The 24,894-nt window shown below is 42.8% G+C and overlaps 1 protein-coding gene across 40 annotated transcripts in view; it reads right to left on the reverse strand.

Moving 5' to 3' along the window:
• magi1b (membrane associated guanylate kinase, WW and PDZ domain containing 1b) overlaps positions 1-24,627 on the reverse strand; it is a 135,722-nt gene extending 111,095 nt beyond the window's left edge. For 22 of the 40 annotated variants that reach the window (XM_082533674.1, XM_082533639.1, XM_082533677.1 and 19 more), the window contains exon 1: positions 23,685-24,627. In XM_082533674.1, the coding sequence (XP_082389800.1) occupies positions 23,685-23,994 (310 nt within the window). In that variant the 5' untranslated portion in view covers positions 23,995-24,627. The remainder of the gene's footprint in view (positions 1-23,684) is intronic. The other 18 variants (XM_082533666.1, XM_082533665.1, XM_082533663.1 and 15 more) reach the window with 4 other exon arrangements.
• Positions 24,628-24,894: the final 267 nt, after the last annotated feature.

Raw genomic sequence — 24,894 nt, forward strand, 5'->3', positions numbered from 1 at the left:
ATGCATATCTCCATTTCTCTGAAGCAACTTTCAACTTGAAAGTGACACTGATACTTGAAAACTAAAACGTGGCAAACGGCTGCAAACTTTTGATAACAGAAAAATACGCGGGACGGGAAATTCAGCACAGGCTAACTTGCACCTTCCCCGTACCTGGGCATCCACATTTCCTAACCACCGTTCTCATCATAAATATAAGCAGGTGAAGTTTCTCTGCCTCGCAGCACATTTATTAGGCCTCGTCAACAATTACGTCTACTTCAGCATTATGTCAAGCAATAAGGCCCTCGTAAAGAATATAACACAGCAAGGCCTTCATTTCTGAAATGTTGCCACTTCGCCTTGAAGAGCGCAATAAACACAAAGTAAAAGCAGCTTAGCATAACAGTGCTTACAATATTGAGAATGTCCCATAAGCAGCAAGTTAGGAATAAAATACCTTAACAAAACTCTTTTTTTAGGAAAAATAAATAAATAAATTAACCTAATAACTGCTAAACAGCTTGTGAGGTTTCTCTCTGGGGGGGAAAAAAAAAAAGAGCCAGAGGTCCGATCTTACCTTCACCTCAACTTGTCCGGTGCAAATCGTTATGTGCAGTGTGGGAATTCAGGAAGAGATCGGGCACTTTTCTGTCTCCTCAGCAAGTCTAGTGTGATTAAACCTGTATGCGAGTGTGTACAAACATGCACACATAAGCATGCACGCTCAGCTGTCACATTGTCTCGGTGGGAAGGGCAAAGCACGGGCATGACTGTATCATCGCCAAACTACTAAAAAGAAAAAAATTGGAGAAGCCATTCCAAATCTCAGGAGCCATCAGCCCACCAACACACGAAGGTGGGCTGATGTGTCACAGTTTGAACACAAAAAACATTCCCCCCCTTTTCTCAACATACTTTGTTAACTTATGTCAAAGGCTGGGAACATACCATTCTTTCAAAAATGGATGTGGCGGCCTGGGATCAGAGCACACATCTGTTGTTTGTACAGCTATTTTTTTTTTTTCCAGAGTCCAGAGGCGTGGAGGAGACAAGGGGCTTTGAAAATGTTCTGCAAGTGTCCTAACAGTAGATGTGGAAGATCAAAGAGTAAGCAGAGGGAATTAAAACACATGTATGTATGCTGAAACCGAAGCGAGGCGGCGCAAATGGGAAGACAGAAACTGGCCGCATGTGTAGAGGATGACATCAGACCACCCACAATCCAACTGAGCAGGTCCGACCACATGCGTCGCATTCAGAGCCCTTTTCATCTGCTCCGTTTCACTCTGCCAAACTACCCCTGATTGCTCATTTTACATCCAAGCTTATAAAACTGTTTCTTGTTGCATTCCCGAGAGTTCACCAATACAAAGCCCTACCCAAGACAAAGTCGTCAACTAAACAGATCAAACACTAAAATATGTCCGGGCCATCAATGCTCCTTTTACTTTTCTTTTCTTTTTTTTTTTGGGGGGGGGGGGGGGGGGGGGATTTCTATAATGCAGATGGATGTCCAGAGGAAAATAAATAGTTGATTGGTAGACTTAAGAAAATCTTGTTTGTCAAAACAAACTGCAGGCATGATTAATGCAAAGCTATTAGCCTGGTAAAAGCAATCCATCACAGCCTCAGAAGAGAAAGCGTGGAGAGAGAAGAATAAAAGTGTGAAACTTCAGACATGGATGAGTTATTGAGCAAAAGTGACTGAAGGAGAGGAGACCAACCAGGAGAGAGACAAAGACAGCAGGTGGAAGGGAAGAGCAGAGAGAGTGATTATGCACGAGACACGGGTAGTGTCAAATGAGACACACACCAAGTTACCATCTGCCTGCCTGCCACAATAGTGGGGTGCACTGAGTCCTCAGATAACCTCTCTTTCTAACTGAACCTCGTGGAGCAGTGATTCATCAGCCAGTCAGTCCCACACAGAGCGGCACACAATGCTATTTCCACTATCTTTGGGTAACACTGAAGAGGAACACAAGGGCCTAACATCTGGAGTCCTCTAAGTACTCTAATGAGAAAGCACCCTGACTATTTCTCAGCAATGCTTCAGGAGAAGTGGAGGAGCTCCAGGAAAGTGAGGTAGGTCTAGCTGTCCAAGTATCCAAACAAACATTACACTGAATACTTTCTTTTTTTTTACTAATCGTTATTCACTAACAGTCTTTCTGCACATGTTCCAAATCAAAGCATGAAGTGCACGGCTCTTCATCAGACACAGTTTGTCCATGACTGGGATTAGCTATTCAAGCAGACAGTCCACCACTTTTGGATGAATTATCATTGAAACCTGACGCTGATTACCTCGATCCCCAGACTTCTCAGCTAGCACCACCAACAGGTGTTTTTCTTAAATGCCTTCAGTAGACACAAGCCACGAAGACAGGAATGTGGTGAACCACAGCAACGGTTAGATCAAACCAGCGAAAAACAAAACAGTCATATTTGACAGTATTTGGACTCTTGCAGTATGTGCTCCAACTCCATGGTCATCTGGATGCAGCACTAGTACTAGTTTCAACATTTGGATCATTAACAAGTACACAAACATACCAAACTATGTGATAAACACAGTACCGAAGAACACCACTGTGCCAAAGTACACTCTCTAAGAGAGGCAAGCAGACTTGTCAATTTCCAACTATGGAACAAGGTCAACATGATTCGGGGAAGTCTTTTGTCTGTTCAGTCAGCATTTCTCACACAGGGCTCCCACAATCCTCTGAAAACCCCGTTTCCAAGCTGATTCCGACACTCCCGAGCACAAGTTGGCTCGTTCATATGCCACACTCCTGCCTCCTCAGGTGTGATATGAACTCGAAAGTATACTGAAATATGATATTTTACAGGCAGTCTGTCAATTTCAGGTGTTTCAGCCAAGTAATTCAACAAGCTTGCTAGCAGATTGGCTGTCACATTACTGGCAGACTGTAGGCGGGCTGAGGGTTCAGGTACCGGGGACAGGAATGCAAGGCATATGGTTGTGATTAAACCAGGGGCGGCAGAGCGCAGCGTTTACATTAGCATGCTGCCTATGGGGCTGTGCAGCTTTATGGAGGTGCTGTGCCAGTCACCGCGCTCACTCTGCTGTGCTCTGTGTTTGCAGAGGCAGAACTGAAAACTGAAATAAGAAGCAGCAGCAGTGTGTTTGTCTACCTGTGTGCTGTACAGACCGAGTTTATTCCTTTGCAATGACTGGCATCACAACAGTTTTGAGGTCTCCAGACTGCAATTATGTTTAATTTGTTTAAAACAAACAAACAAAAAAACAAACAAAAAAAAAGTCAATTTCGCTGGACAATTTATATTGGGAAAAAAAGCTTTAAATCTGAACATCAATTCTTATTACAGTCACCAGAAAGGTGTTGACTTGCAATGGTTTGAAGGCAATAATCTTATACAGTACTGCCAAAGAAGGCCTTATTGTATCGACTTTGAACATAAAAGTGAAACGAGACCACCCCTGCATGAAAATTGATTCTATTACCACAGAAGGGCAGAATACAAGTGAATGTAACTGCAAGCCCGCTATAGGACTCAGACAGAAAGTAGAAATGACGAACAGACAGATGGAGGAACAGAGGGAGTGAAGGATGACCAGGGGAGTTGGTTTGAGTATGTTTACACTCCTCCTCTTTGAGCAATGGGAGGGAGTCATTAATACAGACGAGCACTCGCATCTGACACAAGCGAGCATGAATCAAATCCGTCTTACACACACACACACACACACACACACACACACACACACACACACACACACACACACACCACCCAAAATCCCTAGAAAGTCTCATGATCCATTTCATCAGCTATTCTGTGACACTGACATCGCTTCACTGAGGTTTGCTTTCTTCTAATATACTTCAGGCAGAAAAGGCGGATGAGCGTGTTGCATTCAGGTGTGAGCTCAGTGTGGGAAGAAAGAGCAATCGTGTCAAAGCAAGATTTACGTTAAATAAATGAATAAATATACTGCAATTACAGAGTGAAACACATGTTATAACAGGCCTACAGCCGACTCCTCTGAGACCTTTTGGTTTCTCGCCATAGTCCAGCTACTAATGACCAGTCGCATTTAAGCAGGCCCAAGAGGTTTTCAGGTAACAGTCAGTGGCTACCCAGACTATTACTAGCATGACACACAGAATCTCTGAAGTTTTGTTGTATTGTGGGTAATCTAAGAGCCTCATTTGGGTTAAAAAAAAAGAAAGTCTACAACAGTCTCTATTTTGACATCAAAATGCCAATAAAATCATCAATCATAAAACAGCTTGTGTGGATAGTTTAAATGTGAAGAATAATTTTAGTTGCCCACCTCCAACACAGTACCAGCACAGATGAATTAAGAAAGAGCTAAAAATGAAAGAGTTCTGGCAGTTATCTGCTAAACTCTGCTGCAAGTTGACAGCAATACCTGCACGGGTGTCTGAAGTGAGCGTAGCATTTACTCCACTACTTTTTCTTCTAATACAGATGATCTATTGACCAGGTGGATCAGTGGGGGAAAATATTATGTTAAACAATGCTGTAAGACGGTTGTTGACCCTTCCCAGTGTGCATGAACATTTGGAGTGAATGTGAACTAAAATGATGCTTGCTATTCAATATAAAAAATAAACAATACCCAAACTGAGTGTTCAAAAATCTGTGGGTGTTTTAGTACCAACTTGAAGCCATAAGCAAGCATCTTCCCAAGTCTCAAGTCATTATTTTTATTTTTCAAATAACACCACAGTCCTATATTTAAATGAAGCCAATCCAGTTTTACATAAGGAACAGATTTCATTAGGCTTTTCTTTCATGATTTGAAATTGTATTTTGTCTAACATCCATCGGAAAGGACGGTTTAGTAACTGTCCTGACAGAGATTGGACACCATCTGGTGAAAGATGAGGGGCACGGTGCACCTGCAAAACCATTTTTCCTGCTTTCTATCACAGTCTTAGATGAAATCTTAAATGAAACAGCAGGTCGACGTCTTTTAATATCATTCCACTGTTTTCTTCCTAAACATTAGAAAGCATTTTAAGTCTTAAAACACAGCCGGCAGAGGTACTTCGGACAGCTGGATTACTTAAAACACACGAGTTTAAATGGATTGAAGTCGTATTGAAGTTTCTGTGCAGCTGCTTTTAACTTTCCATCCATCAATCGTCTTCCGCTTATCCAGGCCCGGGTCATGGGGGCAGCAGCCTAAGCAGAGAATCCCAGACCTCCCTCTCCCCAGCCACCTCCTCCAACTTATCCGGGGGAACACCGAGGCGTTCCCAGGCCAGCCGAGAGAGGAGTAATCTCTCCTCCCCTTGAAAAAGAGGCATCCATCCATAGCCCACACTGTAGGTACCAGCAGATTTAAATTAAATTTATGTAAGCAATCACATATCATATTAATGGAAAACACGCATATATAATCTCTCAAAGAGAATTCAAACCGTCAGTCCCTGTAGTACAACAACACACCTGAAGCCAAAACAGGACTTTAGAATGATTTGTAGCTGCTGTATATTAACACAGTCCACTTTGGGCTGATTAGGCGGGGGATCGACAGCACACAACCGTTCCTTTGGCCATGAAATATAGAGGTAATATCTGCTGGAGGATCCTGACAGCTTAACGATTCAGTAAGCGCTGTCTGACAAACATGGAGTGTAACCACCCAATCCACCTCGCTATAATTCCTGTCAAATAAAAAATACATTTGAACAATGTTGTTCTGCTGTTTTTGCTTTATTTTTTTACTTGGTGATACTTGTATTGATGGTTTTCAGTGGTTAGGACTTAAGTCCCATAAAACTTTTCTCACAGTCCAAAAAAAGCCAAACAAAAGAAAGAAGCATGAGAGGCAGTTATTGGCCTAGAGTGCTTCCATGTTTGCTTAACAAATGATCAAATCTAGACAATGCAAATTCCACAATGTCAACTGGCTGGGATTCTTACGCAACATCACCACAGCCACCATCCACCCAAGCCATGCATCCAGTGTCTTGTTTTGGCCTTGCTCTCATTCAAGGTTCACCTTCTGTGTGTAAGAAAACATGAGAGCTCCACCACAGTGTCAACAAAGGATCTGTTTGGTGTGGGAACACAACGAAAGCCAGGTGCCCAGGGACAACATAAGAGGGGCTAGGAGGTGGACCAGGAGAGAGTGACGAGTCTGAGTACACAAAGACAAAATGAAAAAGCATTTAAGACAGAAAGATCTGAAGGATGGAAGTAGTAGCACTACACTGGATTTATCCTCATGTGATGTAATTGTATTCATGGCAATATATGTTTGGAGGGAGACAGGAGCATGTGACTGAACACAAAGATAGACAGGGATGGAGATGAAAGGAGGAGGGGTTAAGAACAACAGAGGAGAAGGCTGATTTGGTTTTAACACTGGAATGAGTCTCGGGGGAGAGGAGGGAAGGAAAGGGGGCTCCAGGCCGCCTCAGAGCTGAATTCTCTGTAAGGTTTGTTCAAGCTGACCGTGCCAGACGAAGGAAACTACGCACACCCAGACTTTATGACCCGTGTGGATTCTGTTCAATCAGTCGAGGAAACAGACAGATCCCAGGAGAGACTGAGCAAGAGAGCAAAATTAAGTTAAAATGGGTGTGAACTAAAATGCTAATGAGAGAAGAATGAGGCGATCCTTCATCCTCACGGTTCCCACGCCTCAGGCCTCAGAACTCCCTGACCTCAGCTGGTAATTTTTATTTTTAAAGTGTTAAAAAACTAAACAAAACTGGGATTTGCTTTTTATTAAAGCACAAAATGAGGAGCTACGGAGATGAGTTTTGGGCTGAGGCATTGTGGAGGCATCGGTGGAGCTGGGCTGGTCTGTGTGACTGCAGCCAAAACTGGCACTGGAGTTACAGTGCTCATGAAAAGGTAATGTAAAGATCATATTGACAGTGACAGATGTTGCCAGCTTGCAACTGAAACAGCTGGAGAAATTTTCCAGGAGAACAGATCACCCAATACTAGCCGGTCGTGTCAGGAGGGCTGACGTTAATGAAGGAAAAGCTCAAGCGACGTCTCTCTAATTGGATTCTGAATTATTCACAAAACAAGAGTGAGAGACTCTTTAATTCTAAGATAACAACTTCTGTTCTACAAGACGCTGCGCTGACACTGATGAGCATGAACAAACTCTCCTCCGACTCTTCGTCGAGACCTACGTTGTCCTCTGCCTGTCACTCATCCTACTATAAATAGAGTGATGGGCTCTGTGGTTAGCCTAGCTGAGCTGCTGAACATCAGGTAGGCTGAAAAACCTCCCTGTACAGCTGGCACTTAGCAGGGCAGAAACACATCAGAAATGGACCAGATGAGCAGGTACACACAAACACGCACGCTTAAAAAAACAAAACAAAACGCTTGTCTCTCATCCTGTGTCTGCTCCAATTCATCCAAGTGTCAGGCAGATGGGATGTGTATGTTTGTCTGGGTGCGTGTGTGTCGTCTTTTCCTGCCAGGAACTGAGTGGAGGTTAAGCCAGGATTGCCGTTTGAATGGGTAACTTCCCCACATATACTCGACATCTGAGGGACTATGTGCTTTTAATAAACTTCCCCTGGGAACGGTGACATAGAGCCAAGGCGCATGCGTTAAAGCCTTTGGTTGACATTTCATTAGCAAACAGTAGCTGAATACAGATCCATTGCTGACTCACATCCAGCAAGACACAACCGCCTTTGGAAAACAGTATGAAAATATAGAGCCGATCCTATGTTTGGGACAGCAAAGCAAAGTCACTTTTATGACCTTGTTTGTGCCTCCTGGCGCTCGATGATTTAGGCAACATTAAAGAGCTGTATTTAGACCGCACAAAAGCATGTGTGCCAATGCACGGTTGCCAGCGCTCACACATAGAAACACACACACACTACACACCCTGTGGTCAAGAGTCTGGCTACTTAGGGAACAAAGCAACACATTTTCCTCTGCTGTCTTTTACAATGGAGCGCAAAGTATGACATCATTTGTTTAAAGTTGCATTCAAACACAACTGGCTTCCCTGCAACTGTTTTCCGGTGGAAACTTTAATGCCTTCCCATAGTAATCTGCTTCCCTTCAACTCTTTAAAGTAAACACTGCCTATTTTAAAGCGCACCCTGTAGTTGCTATGTGTTCACTAATTATGATCCCCAGCAGCTCTAGTAATAATTACACCTCTATGCTAAAGATTAATCATGAGTGAAGTAAGTTGCCATCACAGTGTTTTCCAATGTTAATCCCTTAGTCTTCTCTCTTTGGCGTGGCACAGATGAACAGAGGCTGGGACTAAGGAAAGCCAGCCTCCCTTTTGGGGAACAAAGCTACAGGAAAGCACAAATTTCCAATCAGAACTGTCGAATAAGGAAAAGACAGAATGTAAGTAAAATATAGAGAGCTTAGAGCAGCAGTCTCCAAAATGCTGTAAAATAATTTTCAAACTTTTCTGTTTTGGTCAAGTGACAGAATAGCAATTTCATTAGGAAACAGAATGCACTGACACCTCAGTGGAAAATTCCAATTTTGGTGATGTCTGGCACATTCAGGTTCCCCTCTGCGAATATCAGTCAGCCCACCCCAAAGCGCTGAGTACTTCACCCAAAACAGACCATTCATAAGCTCAGAACCTGAATACTTCACCCAGTAGGCCATCTCTACTGGCCTTAATGTGCTTCTGTTTAAAAAAAATAACACAAATGTCCACAAAACAAGAGTGTCTAAGACCCAACTCCAGCCAGATGTGCACAGGCTCTTGTACCCTGCTGTCTGTGAAGAGATATGGCAGGAATGTGCTCTGTCCATATTCAGGCAGCCAAACAAAGTTATCTGCCTGCAACATCATCAGACTAAAAGCTTCTCGCTCTCCCAACCACTGTTTATCTACCGCTTTTCCAAGGCCCTGTGTGTGTCCGGAAACATTTTATTTAGCAAATTAGCCATGCCCCCGGAGATGACCGGAGCCTTGGAATTCAGGACCCCGTTGCCAGGGCAACCTAAAGGTCACCTGACACCAATCACCTCGGACGTCATGTTTACCCTGTTCAGATGAGCAGCTGGGATAAAAGTGGAGGGGACGAAGAGGGCTGGAGAGTGGCATTTTAACCAAAGCTAAAGCCACGTCGGCCTCATTTAAGTGCCGTCCACAGTGCACATGTGACGCTTACACTTTAAACTACGACAATTCAAATATCACGCCCGCCGCGGTTTGACTGCCCACAGGAATTTGCATTCCCCAGCATGATAACATGCTGTGGAGGGAGGCGGGGTGAAAACAGGGACGTATCTAGGCGTGGCCACATTTCCAGGAAGCGTAGCAGTCTTTCTAGTCTTTATCTCGCTCTTATAAGGCTTCTGTGACGGAGCACCTGCTGACAGGTGCCACGCAGGTATGCCGCAGTTTCACTCCAACCTGTCCAACTAGCTCAGCTACAGGAACAATGGCAACATATTACACACCACACACACCACCCCTCAGGGCAGTTTAAATTTGGAATTGTTTTCTCAGTTTTGCTCACTGATGAAAAACTAGTTCAGGATGCTGCTTACAAACTGAATCCTTACTGAGAATAACTTCTAGTCCGTCTTATAGACTAGCGTTCACTTATCCTGTTCCTACCACTTTCTTCCATTTAGCTTCACCCCCATCGCCCAAATAGTTTTGTACTGAACTTAATGTCTGACACAAGCCTGTCCCTCTGCTGTTTACTAACAGCAAGTCAGAGAGGCTGATGATGAACAGAGAAAACAGCCCCGACAGGCTGTAGAAGATTCCAACCATTCCTACCAAAAGGACAATGAACTGGCTGTCGGATGCGTGACACTAATAAAACACACCAATGCTCCGGCAGCACAGGCGGAGTCTTGAAAACGTGAGAGCTCAGGTTGATTTCAGACAGGTCTGGTGCTGTGTCTTTCATTTAGGTATCGGGGAATAAGCTCAAACTGCAGCCTATAAACCTTCGTACGTACGAGGCATTTTATTGTGAACTCTCAAACGGATATTGTCTTCAAAAAAAAAAAAAAAAAAAAATGCAGAGATAAAATTGGGACATAAAAAAGGGAAAGTTATGCAAGGAGAATGTTCTGAATGCTCAGTCTTGACGTGTACTGTGGCATCTTTTATCTGTCCAGGAAAACAATCTGAATAGAAACCAACCTGTGAGTCACATCATTTCATTATCATCAGCCAAAGACAAAAATAAAACAAACTCATGGCATGTGTCAGGTTTCAGATGAAAGCCCTGTAATTAGCAATGTTAGGCAGTCGGCAGCTTTTATAAACACACCCCTTCCGAATGTTTCATGTACTGTGAAACAGCGCCCTATCGATGAGTTAGGCAGGTCGCTGTGGTATTTTACCAGTCTCAAAGGGTATCTGGCAGCTCATTTTGCCTTTATACTTTCAACCCATCCAAAAGAATGCTGCCATCTGCTATCACTTTGCTAGTGGACAACTCCCTTGCTCTTATTTTGACAGTTCAGTCACAACTGGCTAGACCCAGCCCTTTTCTAACTTCCTTGGCTCACTGGCCAGGTTTGCTGTTGTGACCGTCTTTGATATCTCCGGACTCTCTTCGCTTACAGTCAGACGGCCTCCAACTCCACCCTCTTGGACAGCAGCTGACAGTAGTCCTTGTTCTGCTCTGGGGACTTTTATCTTTATTGGCCAACATATATAAAAGAGCAGAAAAACACTGAATGCAGCTGGCAGGTACTTTTAAAGTGGAATGTTTTTTCTAACAGGTTTTATTTAATCCATGAGTCGATGCTGCGAGTTACACTCCAAATAGCAGTAGAACTCTTCAGTTTGTCTTTATTGGCTCTCATGCATTAAATACACCTCACACACTCACAGGCAGCATGACAATGCCATATACGGCAAATACCTTGCTTGTCATGATAAGCAAGGTAATGGCTTTGCTATGATAACATTGTTCAAATGTGTGTTTGGCACCTTCTTTGACCCTCAAGAGACTTGAGACTAACGCACTTCAACACTTGTAATAAACTCTCACAGTAACACTGTCCCCAGTTGTGAGAAGTCGACTCCAAGATGTTGACTCCACTCAATGTGACAGAAAGCGTGTACTACTTGTCCATAGTGACTCAGCACGCAACTAGGCCACAATCCAGTTCCAACTGTCCTCTTATCAGCCCATTTACATCAAGAAGATATAGAAATCAACTACCCCTGAAAAGAAACAGTGTGTCTGCGTGCACTCAGACCCAAGAGTCCCACAGGGAAATTAGATTTCTTGTCTAATTCATGAGCTCTGGAGCCCAGTAGAGCATGAGGACATGAAGGGCCTTCAAGTGCTCACCAGCAAGCTTCCCCCTATTTGTGCCAATGGGTTTTTAAGAAAATGGTGATTCTCAGTGTGTTAAACAGATTGGTGCAATACATCACCAGTATAGGAACTGTCATTTCACAGCAGTTCACGGTAAGGTGCATTCATTGGGAACATCGCAGAGGGAGGAGGAAGGGCTGGGGATCTCAAAGAGACATATTAAAAAAGCATGCTGATGCTGCACATTGCTGTTACAATGATGCAGTTGGCTGAGGAAGAGTCACTTCCAGGAGTGGTGAGAAAGAAATTCTGCTCAGCAGTCCGTATGGCACTCACTCACAGCGCATAGACTCATTTTTATGGGTTTTCTGCAAGAATACGCGTCACATTTGTATGAAGTATTTACGCTGAAGGCACAACTTTATCAACGCGCTCAAAGTTTTTATCCCCCTTCTTCTTTTAAACGGGCCACAAATTTTTCTGCAACAATAAATGCTATTCATTTGGAATCTTTATAGTAATTCAGAAGTCAATTTGCAGCAACATTGGCTGGAGTACTGACTATACTGTGGCCTGTAAAATAACTGCTACTGACACACAGCAGACACCTGAGAGACCAAGTTACTGATATGGGCCAGGCCTAGCTATGTAAACACTGCATTCCTGCACACCGCAGAGCACGGGGAAACTGTGGGAGGGGGTGTTTGTGTCTGTGTGTGTGTGCGCTCATGCAAAGTTAATGATGTCCATTTATTAAGCAAAAAGAAAAAAAGTTGTGTAATTATTTTCATGTACGTTTATGCAAGTGTATGAATTTCACCCCACAGAAAAGGTAGTAATGGGTCATTACTTAGCGACAAGAATGTAAACTGAACATACAGGCATGATAACACAGGTTTATGTTACCATTTATGTGTATGGGTATCTGATAAGGCTCGATGCAGTGCACACAACTGGACACTCGGCATACCATCACATCACAAATGTAACACTACAGTGGGAGATTTGATTTCAGAGAGTTAAGTGACAAATTTAGATGCCATGAACACACACACACGTACACACAGCTCTGCCCCAATTTGATAATGCAGTCTCTAGTAAAGACCAGTTGTTAGCTTGTGATGCCTGCATTTTACTTCAGTTACAACTACAAAAGTTTACAGCCTGTTTTCAATGAGTCTACATTGTTTCAGTAAAGTCTATATTCAAATCTGAGCAGTAAAACAAAGCTTATGTCAGTATTTGTTCAGTGCAGTGTAGGAAAGGAAACAAAGCCAGTAACACGAGTAGTGGATGGTGTGAAGCCTATATGTTAGCCTATATAAGATAGAATGAAACATAAAAAAAAAGTTAATCAATACAAAATACATTTTAAGTAACCCTCTGCACTTTTTACTGACCTTGCAGTTGCAAGGACTTCACTTAGCTGTCATCGTGCATTTGTTAAAGGCATGCCTGGGGTGACTTATTTTTGCTGCATGAACCCATTATACTTTAAATACTACCTTTTTTTTTTTACTTTTAATTCCAGTATAGTGTACCTTATGAACCAGGATGTAATCATGTATTTGTTTTGCAAGTTTTGCATGTTGAGTCCCCCCTTCCCCCAGCTCATAACATAAAGTGGAGACTGAGCCTGACCAAAATAACTTTTGCCGACTAAAGCAAAACAACCTGTTGCATATGTTTGCCTGGTGTTTCATTGATACGAGTGTAAAGTAACCAATTCCGCATCAAACAGCGTGTTGTAGGCTCCAGTTGTGTCAGACTGCTGTGATGAATCCATATCACACCTGCTTTGGGAGGTAGTGCAAAATCTACCTTAAGATTTAACTGAGTCAAATGCACACAGGAGCTATGGAGAAAAAGAAAAGACAAAGTCATGGCAAGGATGTGCACTCTGCCTTTAAATAAGTGGATTATCATAATTGTAAAGGTGTTTAAGTTTGCATATAAGTGCTACAATACCAGCCTTAAACTTTTAATTCCTACATCTGTCACGATCGTAAGGAACTTCTGAAGTTTGACGCACGTGTATAGAGGGTGGTGGAGTTCTCAAATAAACAGAGGTTTCAGACGTTAACATCTGTAACTGATGACGACAGCAGTGAGAGTAGATGGACACCAGTAACCTCTTAATTAAGACTCAATCCTTTTCCTGTCTTTGCTAATTAGTCTCCGCTTGTCTAATTAAGATGCCATCATTAAGCTGTTACAATTTTACTCACTGCCTGAGCAGGCCTGTTGAAGAAAGTGGAGGACAAAGACTTTATAACATAGCTTTCATACCATATTGTGTACTGACCTTTAAGGGTCCATATGAATTACTGACCTTTATGTTCCACTATCACACACACAAATGTTCAGCATAACTTTGTGCTGCTACGGTGCCCAGCGACACAAAGACAACCAAAGGAGCCAGCCTGTCCCAGAGCTGTACTGTGCTCTCAAGGCCGTGCCCAGTCACTCAGAATCAGATCAGATGCTATCTGCAAATTATTTGTATAATCACAAATGAAACCACACTTGCTATGACCACAGGGTGGACAGGAGTCCTTAGACAGACATTAGCTGTTTGGATGATAAATTGTTAGTTGCGTGACCCTCATCAGTGTTTTGTGCCTGGTTTACTCAAGATCGCACAGAGTCAAAAAGGTTTATTAGACCTTCCACCTTGTTAGTTTTTCTCTGCATGTAGCGGGCAAATTACAGTGAGAATTTAACAAGTCAAAATTATACAAAAGAATTCCCAGAACTACAAAAAAATAAATAATGAAATTAAAAAGTCAGTTTAACTACTCAAATTGAGGCCTTTTAACTGAAACAAAGTGAGCTCATCTGGGTCAGCGCTGCATGCAATTCCATCTGAGCTCATTAAGTTTTAGTGAGACTTTAAAATATCTCTAAATGGTTCAAAAACACATTGTTTCAGAACTGTTCTAGACATTAGTAGTCTGCCTACTTACTGATATTTAGAAATTCAGTAGTATTTCTAAATATCAGTTCATGAATAGTTTCACTGAAGTGTTTGATGGTTCTGTTGATACGTATTGAGCCACAGGACCCCTATATTCAAATTCAAGTGCATAATCCTAGCTATGGTGGCTGCTGTAGGACATTCATCTCTGGCCACCGTTAATCTGTATTGCATGCAGGCTTTCACTTCGCTGTTTACCTCAGCTGTAAATATGTCTACATTGTCAATATGCCGGGTGTCCACATCTCTGTGCTCTGGATGAGGCTATAAAACTTTGTGATAGGAGTCCAGTATAAACTGATAAGTAACTGAAGTTAACTTCTGTCCAATAACAGTGATACTAAGTGAGTTATTGAGAATATCCTGAAGTTTTCTGCTGGGAAGTGCAGCTGTTTTAGCTGCTGGTAGCTGGCGTTAGCTGCTGTTAGTCACACTAGTAAAACTTTCTTTCCAGCGGCTCTAACATTGTTGGACTCGGACACTTAAACTCTCATATGATGTGAGAATGTAATCAAACTTTATCAGAGTGAGAGTCTGACTTCAGGTCATTCAAGCCCCTTATTAGCTGGCATGATGTGCTGCTGTTTAGCTGACTTGTTGTCAGCCATCTGGAGATCAGAGTAGGGAGGGCTAACTGCAAAAATATTGGGAATACATAAGCATTAGGGGTGCAACGATATTCGTATCGATATTGAACCGTTCGATACAGTGCTTTCGGTTCAGTACACATATGTATCGAACAATACAAAAATTTTAATTTGTTTTATCAACTTTCCTTCTGACGATGCTGTCTGTGTTGAGCGCTCAGTGGATCTGCGCTCGACAGTGCAGCATAGACGGAGTAGTCGAACGCAGATTCACTGAGTGCAGGGCAAGCTAGCGAGACAGAAGTTAAGCTCTCCTTGCAACATGGCAAATTGAACCTCCCCCACCCTCATTCAGATCTGGCGTTTGGAATTATTTTGGTTTTCATGTGACGTATGACCCTGAAGGTAAGCAGTCATGGACTAAAGTAAAACAGTATGTTGGATGTGCCATGCAATGCTCAATTACATGGGTGGGAGCTAGTGTGTTAGCGTAGTTAGCTCGTTAACGTGTTGGCCGTCCAGCCCCACGCACGGGGCGATCTGCGGATTTTTTGGATGGATGGATGGAACAATAAAAACCCTGAAAACCATCAATTTCACACCTGAGCCTCAACTCTCACGGCCCGGTACCAAATGTGGCCTGGGGGTTGGGGACCGCTGTGTTAGAGCACCGACTTCAACTCAGAAGAATAAGCCTGAGGTGGGGAGGAAGAGGATGAGGTGGAAATGAACAAGGAGAAAAGAGACCAGTGGTGGAAGAGGAGAAAGACATTGTGAAAATATACGTGTTCAAATGTTAAAGGTAAAACATACATTTTGAATTGTGATCAAATGCAATCACCCAGCATGTGTAATGCTGTAAGGGCATTAAAAATACCAGAAACTTGAGTTTCACTTGCTTCTGAAGTGACTGAGTCATGCCATGAATGCACTGCTTTAGGGGGATACACAAGCACAGCCGATGCAATCACACAATCCAACCAGAAGAAAGCAGATAGTTGTGATAGAGGACGGCGTCACTTGGCTGCTAGCTGCTCAGGAAGTTTGCTGCTGGTTATTGCTGAACATCAGAGCTACCCCACCATAATAAAAATTATCAAATCCACTTGGCGTCTTGAAAGTTTCCAGCTAATTGTAGGAGCCACATGCTTTTCTAATCAAGGCTGCTTCAGCACCTGTTACGGTCACAATTTCAGATGGGACTGTCTGCATCTTCTTAACTCTGAATGTTCAAAGGAAAACAGCGGGATGTAATAATGGTTTTTGGGTTGCGAAAGCACATGTTATTAGGTAGTTTTCTTGACAAAAGGTTGCTTGTTTAAAAGAAATTTCAAACTCACTGCATTATTCTTCACATTCAAGACATTAGGCATGAGTTAGTGAGCTTTAGATGCTTTCAGGTCGGTTTTGTTAGCTCAAGACAAAAGCCAAGTCGGCTGCTAAGACAACCTTCTCCAGCTATAAACCACTGAATTAAATCTTCGTCTTTTTTGCCACGATCCATCACATTCTCACATCCCAGTGACTTCTAGCCACATGAGACACTCCTGAATGCTTTTCCATATGCTACCATCTGCAACTACTGAAAAATGGCCCGTTCAACTTCTCTTTTCAGTAGGATACTTCTACAGAAAAAAAAAAGGAAGTTTTTTAAAAAAGGGTTAGGCTTGGGGAGGGGATGTCTGTCATAACGGTCTGCTCATTATTAAGCCCCACTATTCCCACGTTCAGATGACAATAAGTAGGGAGGGAGAAGAAATTAAGGCTTGAGAAGGAAAAGATAAAGAGAGCAAAGGAGGGGAATGGAGGCAGGTAAGATGACCAAAAAGGCAGCAGCTTTGAGAAGTGTTGTGTGTCATGTAAGTCCTAGTTCAGGAACACTAAGACTTTAGGGCTGTGAGCATGGATGCGTGCTCACAGCCGTGGCCAAACAGACAGACTCAAGTCTAAATCCCCTTAATCAGGGCTGGACCGTTCCTTAAACTGTTTATACCCCCTTCTTTTGTCTACGTGTGCATGTGAATGTGCGTGAGTAAGCTTCCCAAAGACTTGACTTTAATGGGATTTGTGTAAACGGACCCCACAGCTTCAACCATAGTGTAATTAAAGGTAAAGAAAAGAGGAAACAGGTTGGGGAGGGAAAGGACCTTTACAGGAGGCTGAGAGGTAAAGGACAGACATTCTCGGTGCAACCACAACTACAACGATAACAAGCTGATTCGCTTTAATGACAATAATTAACTCTTTAAGTATCTCAAAAAGTTTAACGTGAGAAAGAAAAGTTACAGAGCCCCAACGTAAAATCATACAGTCTCTGTTGATTTAAAACAAGTTATAAAACCAACTTTTCAAGAGTCACCCTGCATTTTTTGTGGGCACATCAACTTGCTTCTAGGACTAGTCTCAACCATATTAATAATGCTCACAGCCACGACCGATCTCGTCATTTCGCTTCCTAGTTACGCCAGCTGGAGGCATAACCACATCTCATCTGAGCTTTACAGCAGCAGAGCTGACAGAAATACTTGGCCATGTCAGCCAATGTCGCACACAAACACACAGATGGGGATGCAAACAGACACACACACACGCACACACACGTTCGCATTTTATCGAATTCCTGACACAAACAACAACAACAAAAGAAACAGAACTGATGTGACAAAGTTGGCATCTCGGTACAAAGTTTAGATAATATACATAAATATATATATACAGATATACACACACACACACACACACACACACACACAAACACGTGTGTGTACGTGCGTACATAAGCACATGCATACATACATACATACATGCATGAATACACATATGCTTCATTTATGCAACCGTAATAAAACGTCTTATTTAATGGAACATGGTGCAGAAGAAAGAAAGACACATGATGCCGTCACACAGGTCACAAACCAAATTGCCATAGTTTACAATGCAATACCCCCGACTGTATGCAGCACGTGCAGAGTAGCATGACAGCTGAGCAGAGTCAACTAGCTTAGATGATTCATTGTTACAAACAAATTTAACGGACCCATTTATCAACATGATCTTTTTTTTTCTCTTTAAAATCTAGTACTGGTCGCGCTCTAGTAAAAAGGCAGATTCTGTAAGGCCAAGCAGTCTTAAATTTACAGATGTTTTCACCCATCAGTCCAGACACTAAAAATCTGCAATTTAAAAAAAAATACAAATAAAAAATACAAATTTAAACACTCAGCTTGAACCATATTGATATAATAGCAGAATCAGAGTATTAGTATCACCCTTTACAACCACCAATATGTGACTTTTTTGTAAAAAGGTAAAGAAGAGAAACACCCATCAAGCAAGTTATGAGTGTTGATGTTGTATAGTTTGTCTACCTGTAGGCGCTCAGCAACGTCCCTATTGGCAACACATCACAAGTGTAAATAAACAACGTGTTGTGACAATAAAACTGAAAAACTATCTTTAAACTGCATTGTTGTAATATTTTTAATAACTCATAAATAAATATACATAATGATGACATATGTTAGAAAAACTGTTTGTGCTTCATGTCTCTGACAAAGCCAAAAAAAAAAAAAAAAAATCACCTCATCACCAGATTTTTAAAATCACCAAAATATCGGTGTCATTCTTAAAAGTCATATATGGGTCAGGCTCTACCCTGTACACTCCACGAAGAAAGCATTTTATGAAGATGTTCACCTACTCTGATGATGGATTATGTTAACCAGGTATTGGGAGAATTGGTAAAGAGCTTTTGGGCAGATTTGTCAACTCATCCCACAAGAGTTACTTCACTGAACCAAAGCAGCACAATATTAAGCCTGTGGTTTTCCCCTTCAGTGTGTATGAAACTCATGAGCAGCTCATTATTTCATGGTTTGACAAATGACTCTGTTACAAACTGTCAAGCAGAAACCACTGAAAAAAGAGCAAGTTAATTGGTTTGTTAGAACTGGTTTGGAGTTAGACTAGTATCCTGGAGGAAGTGGGTGAGCTCTTCACCTACTTCCTAAATAATAGCTACAAAAGTCACAACTCTGCCTAAAGGTTTCCATTTCCTGTGCAGAGGACACGTGATAAGGCAGTCAACTAAAGCTTAAAAGACCCAACGCTCCCGACATCACCTTTGTTTAAAAGTTTCGGAAACATTTCCCCCATCTCTACTGTACATTTGAGAAGGATGGATCAGGGCGGTCTTCAAAGACAACTTCCTCTCCCACCCTGCTGAACTACCATTAATTAGTTGCCCTTTCTCTTTTCCTGACAGGCTGTGTAACTGCAAATGCCAAGTGTGACCAATGCCCATTCATTGTCAATACAACAGACTACAATGCAAACAAGAGAGAATATGGCACATGCATACATACGTGCTCCTCTTAGTGGGATTATAAAAAGCGCTGCTTAAGTGAGACAGCATTTCATGGTCTATTTAGCTGGTGAGGGAGTGTTCCTCCAGTGCGTCTAAATGTAGAGATCAAGCTGAGCAAACTCAAAGTGTGCAAGATGCTTACACTGCACACACACACACACACACACACACCTCCTCTCATAGTCTCCTTTTCGCCCTCACCTGCACACACATTTGAGCAAATACAAAGACCCTGAAATTAACGCTGAAATTCCCTACGGCACACTATAAGGGAGGAAATAAAGTCGCTCCAAGCCATCAGCAGAGAATACAAAAGTAGAAAACGGGTGTGAGCAAAGAGGGTTGTTCAACACCCTGCTGAGAGAGAGGAAATAAACACTTCCATATGTGATCCCTGCCAGAAATGCTTGTGCGTGCACACACACACACACACACACACACACACACACACACACACACACACACACACACACGCGCGCACACACACAGGGAGTCTGGAGTTAATGCAGTGACACAGTGTTGTAAATTTGAGCATGAGAGTCGTAGTTAACAGCTCGCGCCTCCATACGAATGGGATGGAATATTTTCTGCTTCCAGGAATTTATAGCTGGTAAGGCCTCGTCCATCACGGGCAGCTCTGTGATATAATGAAGTTTGGAAAGAAATACACTGCTGAGAAGCTGTAAGACTGGAGTTTCCTGATTAGTCAGGTAGCAAAATGGCTGGTGAAGAGGAATCCAATCTTATTTCTTGTGTGTGTGATTGTGCCGACTAAAAGGAACACACACCATAACTCCTGCCTGGGGAAACCCGTGAACTCTGGGCCACTGTGCCATTGGTCATGTCCAGAAAACAAACATTAACAGTCACTTGCATTACAAACACTTCTGAGAATCGTCACTGGCTACACTTCCTAGCATAATACAATTACTATTATCAGTATACACTTCATCCACCCTCAACTTTAAGCCTAAATACAATCCCGACTGTAGATCATATACAGTATCGTTAAAGCGTCCAGCTTAAGTACTAACACCAGCGCGGGCACGACATTAATCTGGTCCCATCTCAAAGCCTCTCTGATGTGATTGTCTGTTCCTATAAGCATGTGTGTATCATCCATAGTTTGTTTACATATGTGGAGCAGACAGTCATCTTCTTAGGAAGATTAGCCATAAAGAAGTTCCAGGGTTGATCAGCTGGTGAAGTTTTTTTTATAATGTGCATGCTTTCTTTCAAACACAGCACTGTGTGTGTGTGTGTGTGTGTGTGTGTGTGTGTGTGAGCATTAAACTACATTGTGACAGAGTCATCAGCTGCTTGTTTCGAAAGGGTGAAGAGTTAAGAGTGCATGTCCATGTTTATAATAGTCCCTAATTACATAATCCAGTTATTCTCCCACAGCTTCAGTATACACTGAAGTGGACATCTGATGGTTTGGCCTCAGCAGTGGTTCTAAGGGTGTGTCTCCTGCAGTGTGTGTGTGTGTGTTGCTTTCTCACCGATACCCAAAACAAACATAACATAAAAAAAACTCAGCAGTGGAGCTGGTTGCAGCTCCTTATCAGCTCAGATTAGAAATGCCCTTGCATGCTCACAGGTCTATAGAAAGTCCAGACAACACAGTATTCAGTATTGGAAACCCTCCCCCCTCCTCTTTATAGAGCTGGCAGTCAACATGAAAGTCTGAGTGTGTATCAGCGAGCCAAGACAACGAAGCAGTACCTCTCCTCACATCTCGCTTGATTAAAGTGAGAAAATGGCACAAGCTCCGGGTAAAATTAGGTGACTTAGATTTTACAGATGGCCCTTGTTGCCAAGCATATTTTCTCAATTAAGGCTGATTAGGGAGGGGAAATTCCCTGACAGCGTGAATTATTAAAAACTTGAAATGGAGTCTGATCATGTGACGTTGTACAGCAGTGACACCCGACATTCCCAGATGAATGAAGAAAATGAAAAAGGGATGGGGGTTCTGATTAGCCCAAAGTGAGAACAGAATCTCCTTCCTATCCTAATAAATCATTACAAACTAGAGAGAACGGGTCTGGACTTGTGCAGGTGATTCCCTAGAAAGTGATTAAAAAAAATTGACCAGTTACTTCCTGTTTACAGGAAGGAAAGATCTTAAAGCCTAAGACTCCACAGACAAACGACTGAAAACACAAGGGCACCAATCGCATCAGTTCCTTCACTTTTCCTTTCTATTCCACGCCCTCAGCAGGGCGACGCATGGTAGCGAGGCTTCTGCTGCTACAGCTCGACTAGATTTGCTTCTTTGCTGGAATCCCAAACATTTTGTTTACGCGCGTTTGACAATCCATTTCAGTTTGTTTTTGCTTCTTCACAGCAGCGCCACTGTTGGCATTAATCGGCATGTGATTTCATGGCTTATTTCTATCTAGTTGGTTACTGGGTTCAAGCAGCAGTCACGCTGCGAGACAGTCAGGCCTAGAATTTCACCACAAAAAAGAAATCGGGGTGTTAGTCAGCACATGAGCTGCCATATTTTACCTTTCGACCCCACTTTAGACTGTGTGAGAATACACAGACTGAGAATGATCGACGACTTCTTCTTCTTCTTCTCCTCTCGCTGTTCTTGTATTATTGTTCCTTCTTAAACGAGTCATTTGGACACGACACAGAAGGGAAAACATGGGCGTGAACTATAAAAACTTTATTTGAACAGAGACATTGTAAATTATATAAATAACACTCAACAGCATAAAATGGCTGCTGTGAAGTCAAGCCAACAGAATTCTGTGATGTTTTGGAGTCACCGGCAAAGCTACCCACCCACCTCCAACCTGAACACAGGTATAATTTAGCTGGTAAGTGAAAACAAGACCTTAAAATCTGGAGTGTCAAAAATATGGTCCAGGAGCCAGAATTGGGCCAGCAAACACTCATTGGATGGCTTTGGAAAGGGAACTTTTGGAGTTTTAATTGACTTTATTTAGTTTTACAGCTTTACATATTAACAAAGACCTCCCCCGTGGCCACACTGTTGAAATAGCACTTCTTTAAATGTGTAGTTAAACTTCTGTATAGTGGCAAAGAGGACACTTTCACTGGTCTGGCCCATGTGAGATCAAAAACAGGCTTTCTGTGGTCCACAACATAATATCAGTTTGACATCCCTGCCTAAATAAATAAATAAAGTACATCATCTGTGCCACAATAAAGATGCAAAATTCCAAAGACACGTTTCTAAATTTAAAGACCAAAGCTTGAAAGTTTCAATTCAAACATTACCACTCACAGTTAATTTGACTTGATAGCCAAACCTCAGTCTGAAGTGAGGAACTAATCGATGGAATATGATTGAGCAGCATTTGTTTAAAATGAAAATCTGCTCTCGGAGCACACTATTGTAAATAAATCTGAGCACCCAGAGGTAGCAGTGGCCTTTAGCATTGTTAAAATAAGCCCTCTGCTCCTCGTCTCTAAGAGGATGTTCAGATATTCAGTACCAGGTTTCCTTTATAATAAAAGATGTTGCGCAACAACAGAGCACCACACCTTAAGAACAGTGCACGATGATGATCGGAGGACTGTCCTGAAATAAATGAGAAAAGCTACACATTTACCAAAGCAACCTCAGAGCAGACCCACCAGCACGGCCGGCGGCCTTCACAGGTTATCTACATGTAAGGTCGCCCTTGAAAAGAGTTGTTGCTCTTTTGTCCATGTCTAAAAGAAGTCTCTGCGTGTCCCGGGCTGACTTCCGAGCATCCCTTCAGCGGTTTGCGTTGCCACGCTGGGAGCCTGTCAGAGCGGCTCAGTGTCAAACCTCCCAGCCCCGCTGAGTCAAGATGACCATAAACCGAAGGCTAGAGCAGCCACACTGGCCGGATGCTCGCATTTTTGTAAGGTGCCTGATGTTCCCTTTCCTGTTAGGTGTTAAAAGAAGTGCTCCCTGTCGAGCCTGTTTGAGAAGTCATCAGGTAAAGTATAGGAAACAGACACATCTTAAGAAGGCCTAAATGAATTTAAAGTAGCACCTCTAAGCATTACTGCTCCTAGTGCTGGATGTAATTCTCCAGTAGGTTGGAATGTACGCAATATTTTGGACTTTCTTCACCATTTGTGCTTCCTCAACAGCTGGGAAAGTGAGAACACACAAAGGAAAGCTGAATAAACAACGTGTGTGAAGCCTGTGGGGTTTCCATGTCCCTGAACCAGACAGGTGGCATTCCCTGTTGGGGAGAAAACCAGGCCCGGCTACTTCAACTTAAAAAAAGAAAAAGCCATTCACAAATCTGCCAATTAAATGTGACATTAAACGGTTCCGCAGCTATTAAATGTCACAACTTCCTCAAGTTTTAGTATTCATTGTAAAGTTCTATGGGTTTATTTCAACTGAAAATTAACCTCAATGAATCAAAAGTTTCCATTTAGATGAAGCTGTTTAAAAAAAGAAAGCAAGAAATCAAACTTGGGACAAAACCCGTTAAACGCACACCAATAAAAGCGCAGAAGTTTTGCAGCCTCACCTTTTGTCTTACCTTGCCTGACAGTTTTAAACCTGGCGGGTCCTTTGCAGTTCTTTAGCACGGTGTATATGTCGTACAGGGGTAATCCCGAAATCGAGAGATTCTCCACTTCGAGCAGCAGCTCCCCTTCACCCAGTTTCCCACTTTTGTACACCACCGCATTGTGGTTCAGCGGTCCAATGTAGGCGAACTCTCCGTTCTCCGCGCCGCCACGCAGCGGCACGTTGAGCTCACCGCGGGCATCTTTGGACACGGAGACCTCGTTCACCCTGGAGGTCCAGTGGTTCTTCTTCAGCGCGGGTTTGGACATTGCGAACAGTTAACGAGCCGACGCCAAACCGGCCGGACTCTGCCACCGGGGTTGGGGGGGGAACACAGTCACAGCAGTCCCTGTCTCTCTCCTGCTCGTTAAAAAGTAGATTTGTATCCGAGGGACGCGCAGAAAACTTTCTTTCTCTCCCACAGAAACATGAGCGCCTCTGACAGTACAGGTCCCGAATCAAGCCATTCCTGCCTGCGCTGAAATCACTCCTTACTGTGCGGTTATTCTCATCACTTTTCTTAACATCCCCTCCGGTTTAATCCTCCTTTACTGTTGTCACCCTACATCTGCCACGCTCCCACTCACGGCTCGCGTCCACTTCTTAAATCCTCTCGGTTGTTTTCAAAACTCACTTTTAAAGGTTTTCCTTCCTCTCTTCCTGCTAAAAGAGACTTCACTCCTCCTCTGCCCGTATCCGCAGACCCCACTTTATCCACAGTCGACTGCGTCCAGAACTCCTTTAACCAGGTACGTCGCTCTGGTGCGTGGAGCTGAAAATCATTCCCACTCTGGTGCTGGGGATGTGTTGCTGTCCGTGCTGCGTTCAGGTGCTGTCGGATTTTTATGCGTTCACGAAGAGGTCACGTGAATAACCTGTGCGAACTCTTCACTCGTCCACAAGCCACAGATACTACAGGTCATTTCCCAGTGTTTCAGCTTGGTTGTAGTTTGAAATTTACATTTAAGTTATATGTAATTATGATGGAACTTATAAAAAATATGGTACAGTGTGTGTAATGCTCTGTGGTAATAATGTTCGACACCTTTAAATCACGACTGTAACCTAACGTAGCGCCTAAATTGACACTTCACTGTGGACTCAAGTACGCGACTTAAATAATTTATCATCGGGCACAAACTGAAAAAAATGACCCTTCACGTGTTTTC

This window comes from Aulonocara stuartgranti, assembly GCF_965226115.1.
Source record: "Aulonocara stuartgranti genome assembly, chromosome: 5".
NCBI lineage: Eukaryota > Metazoa > Chordata > Actinopteri > Cichliformes > Cichlidae > Aulonocara > Aulonocara stuartgranti.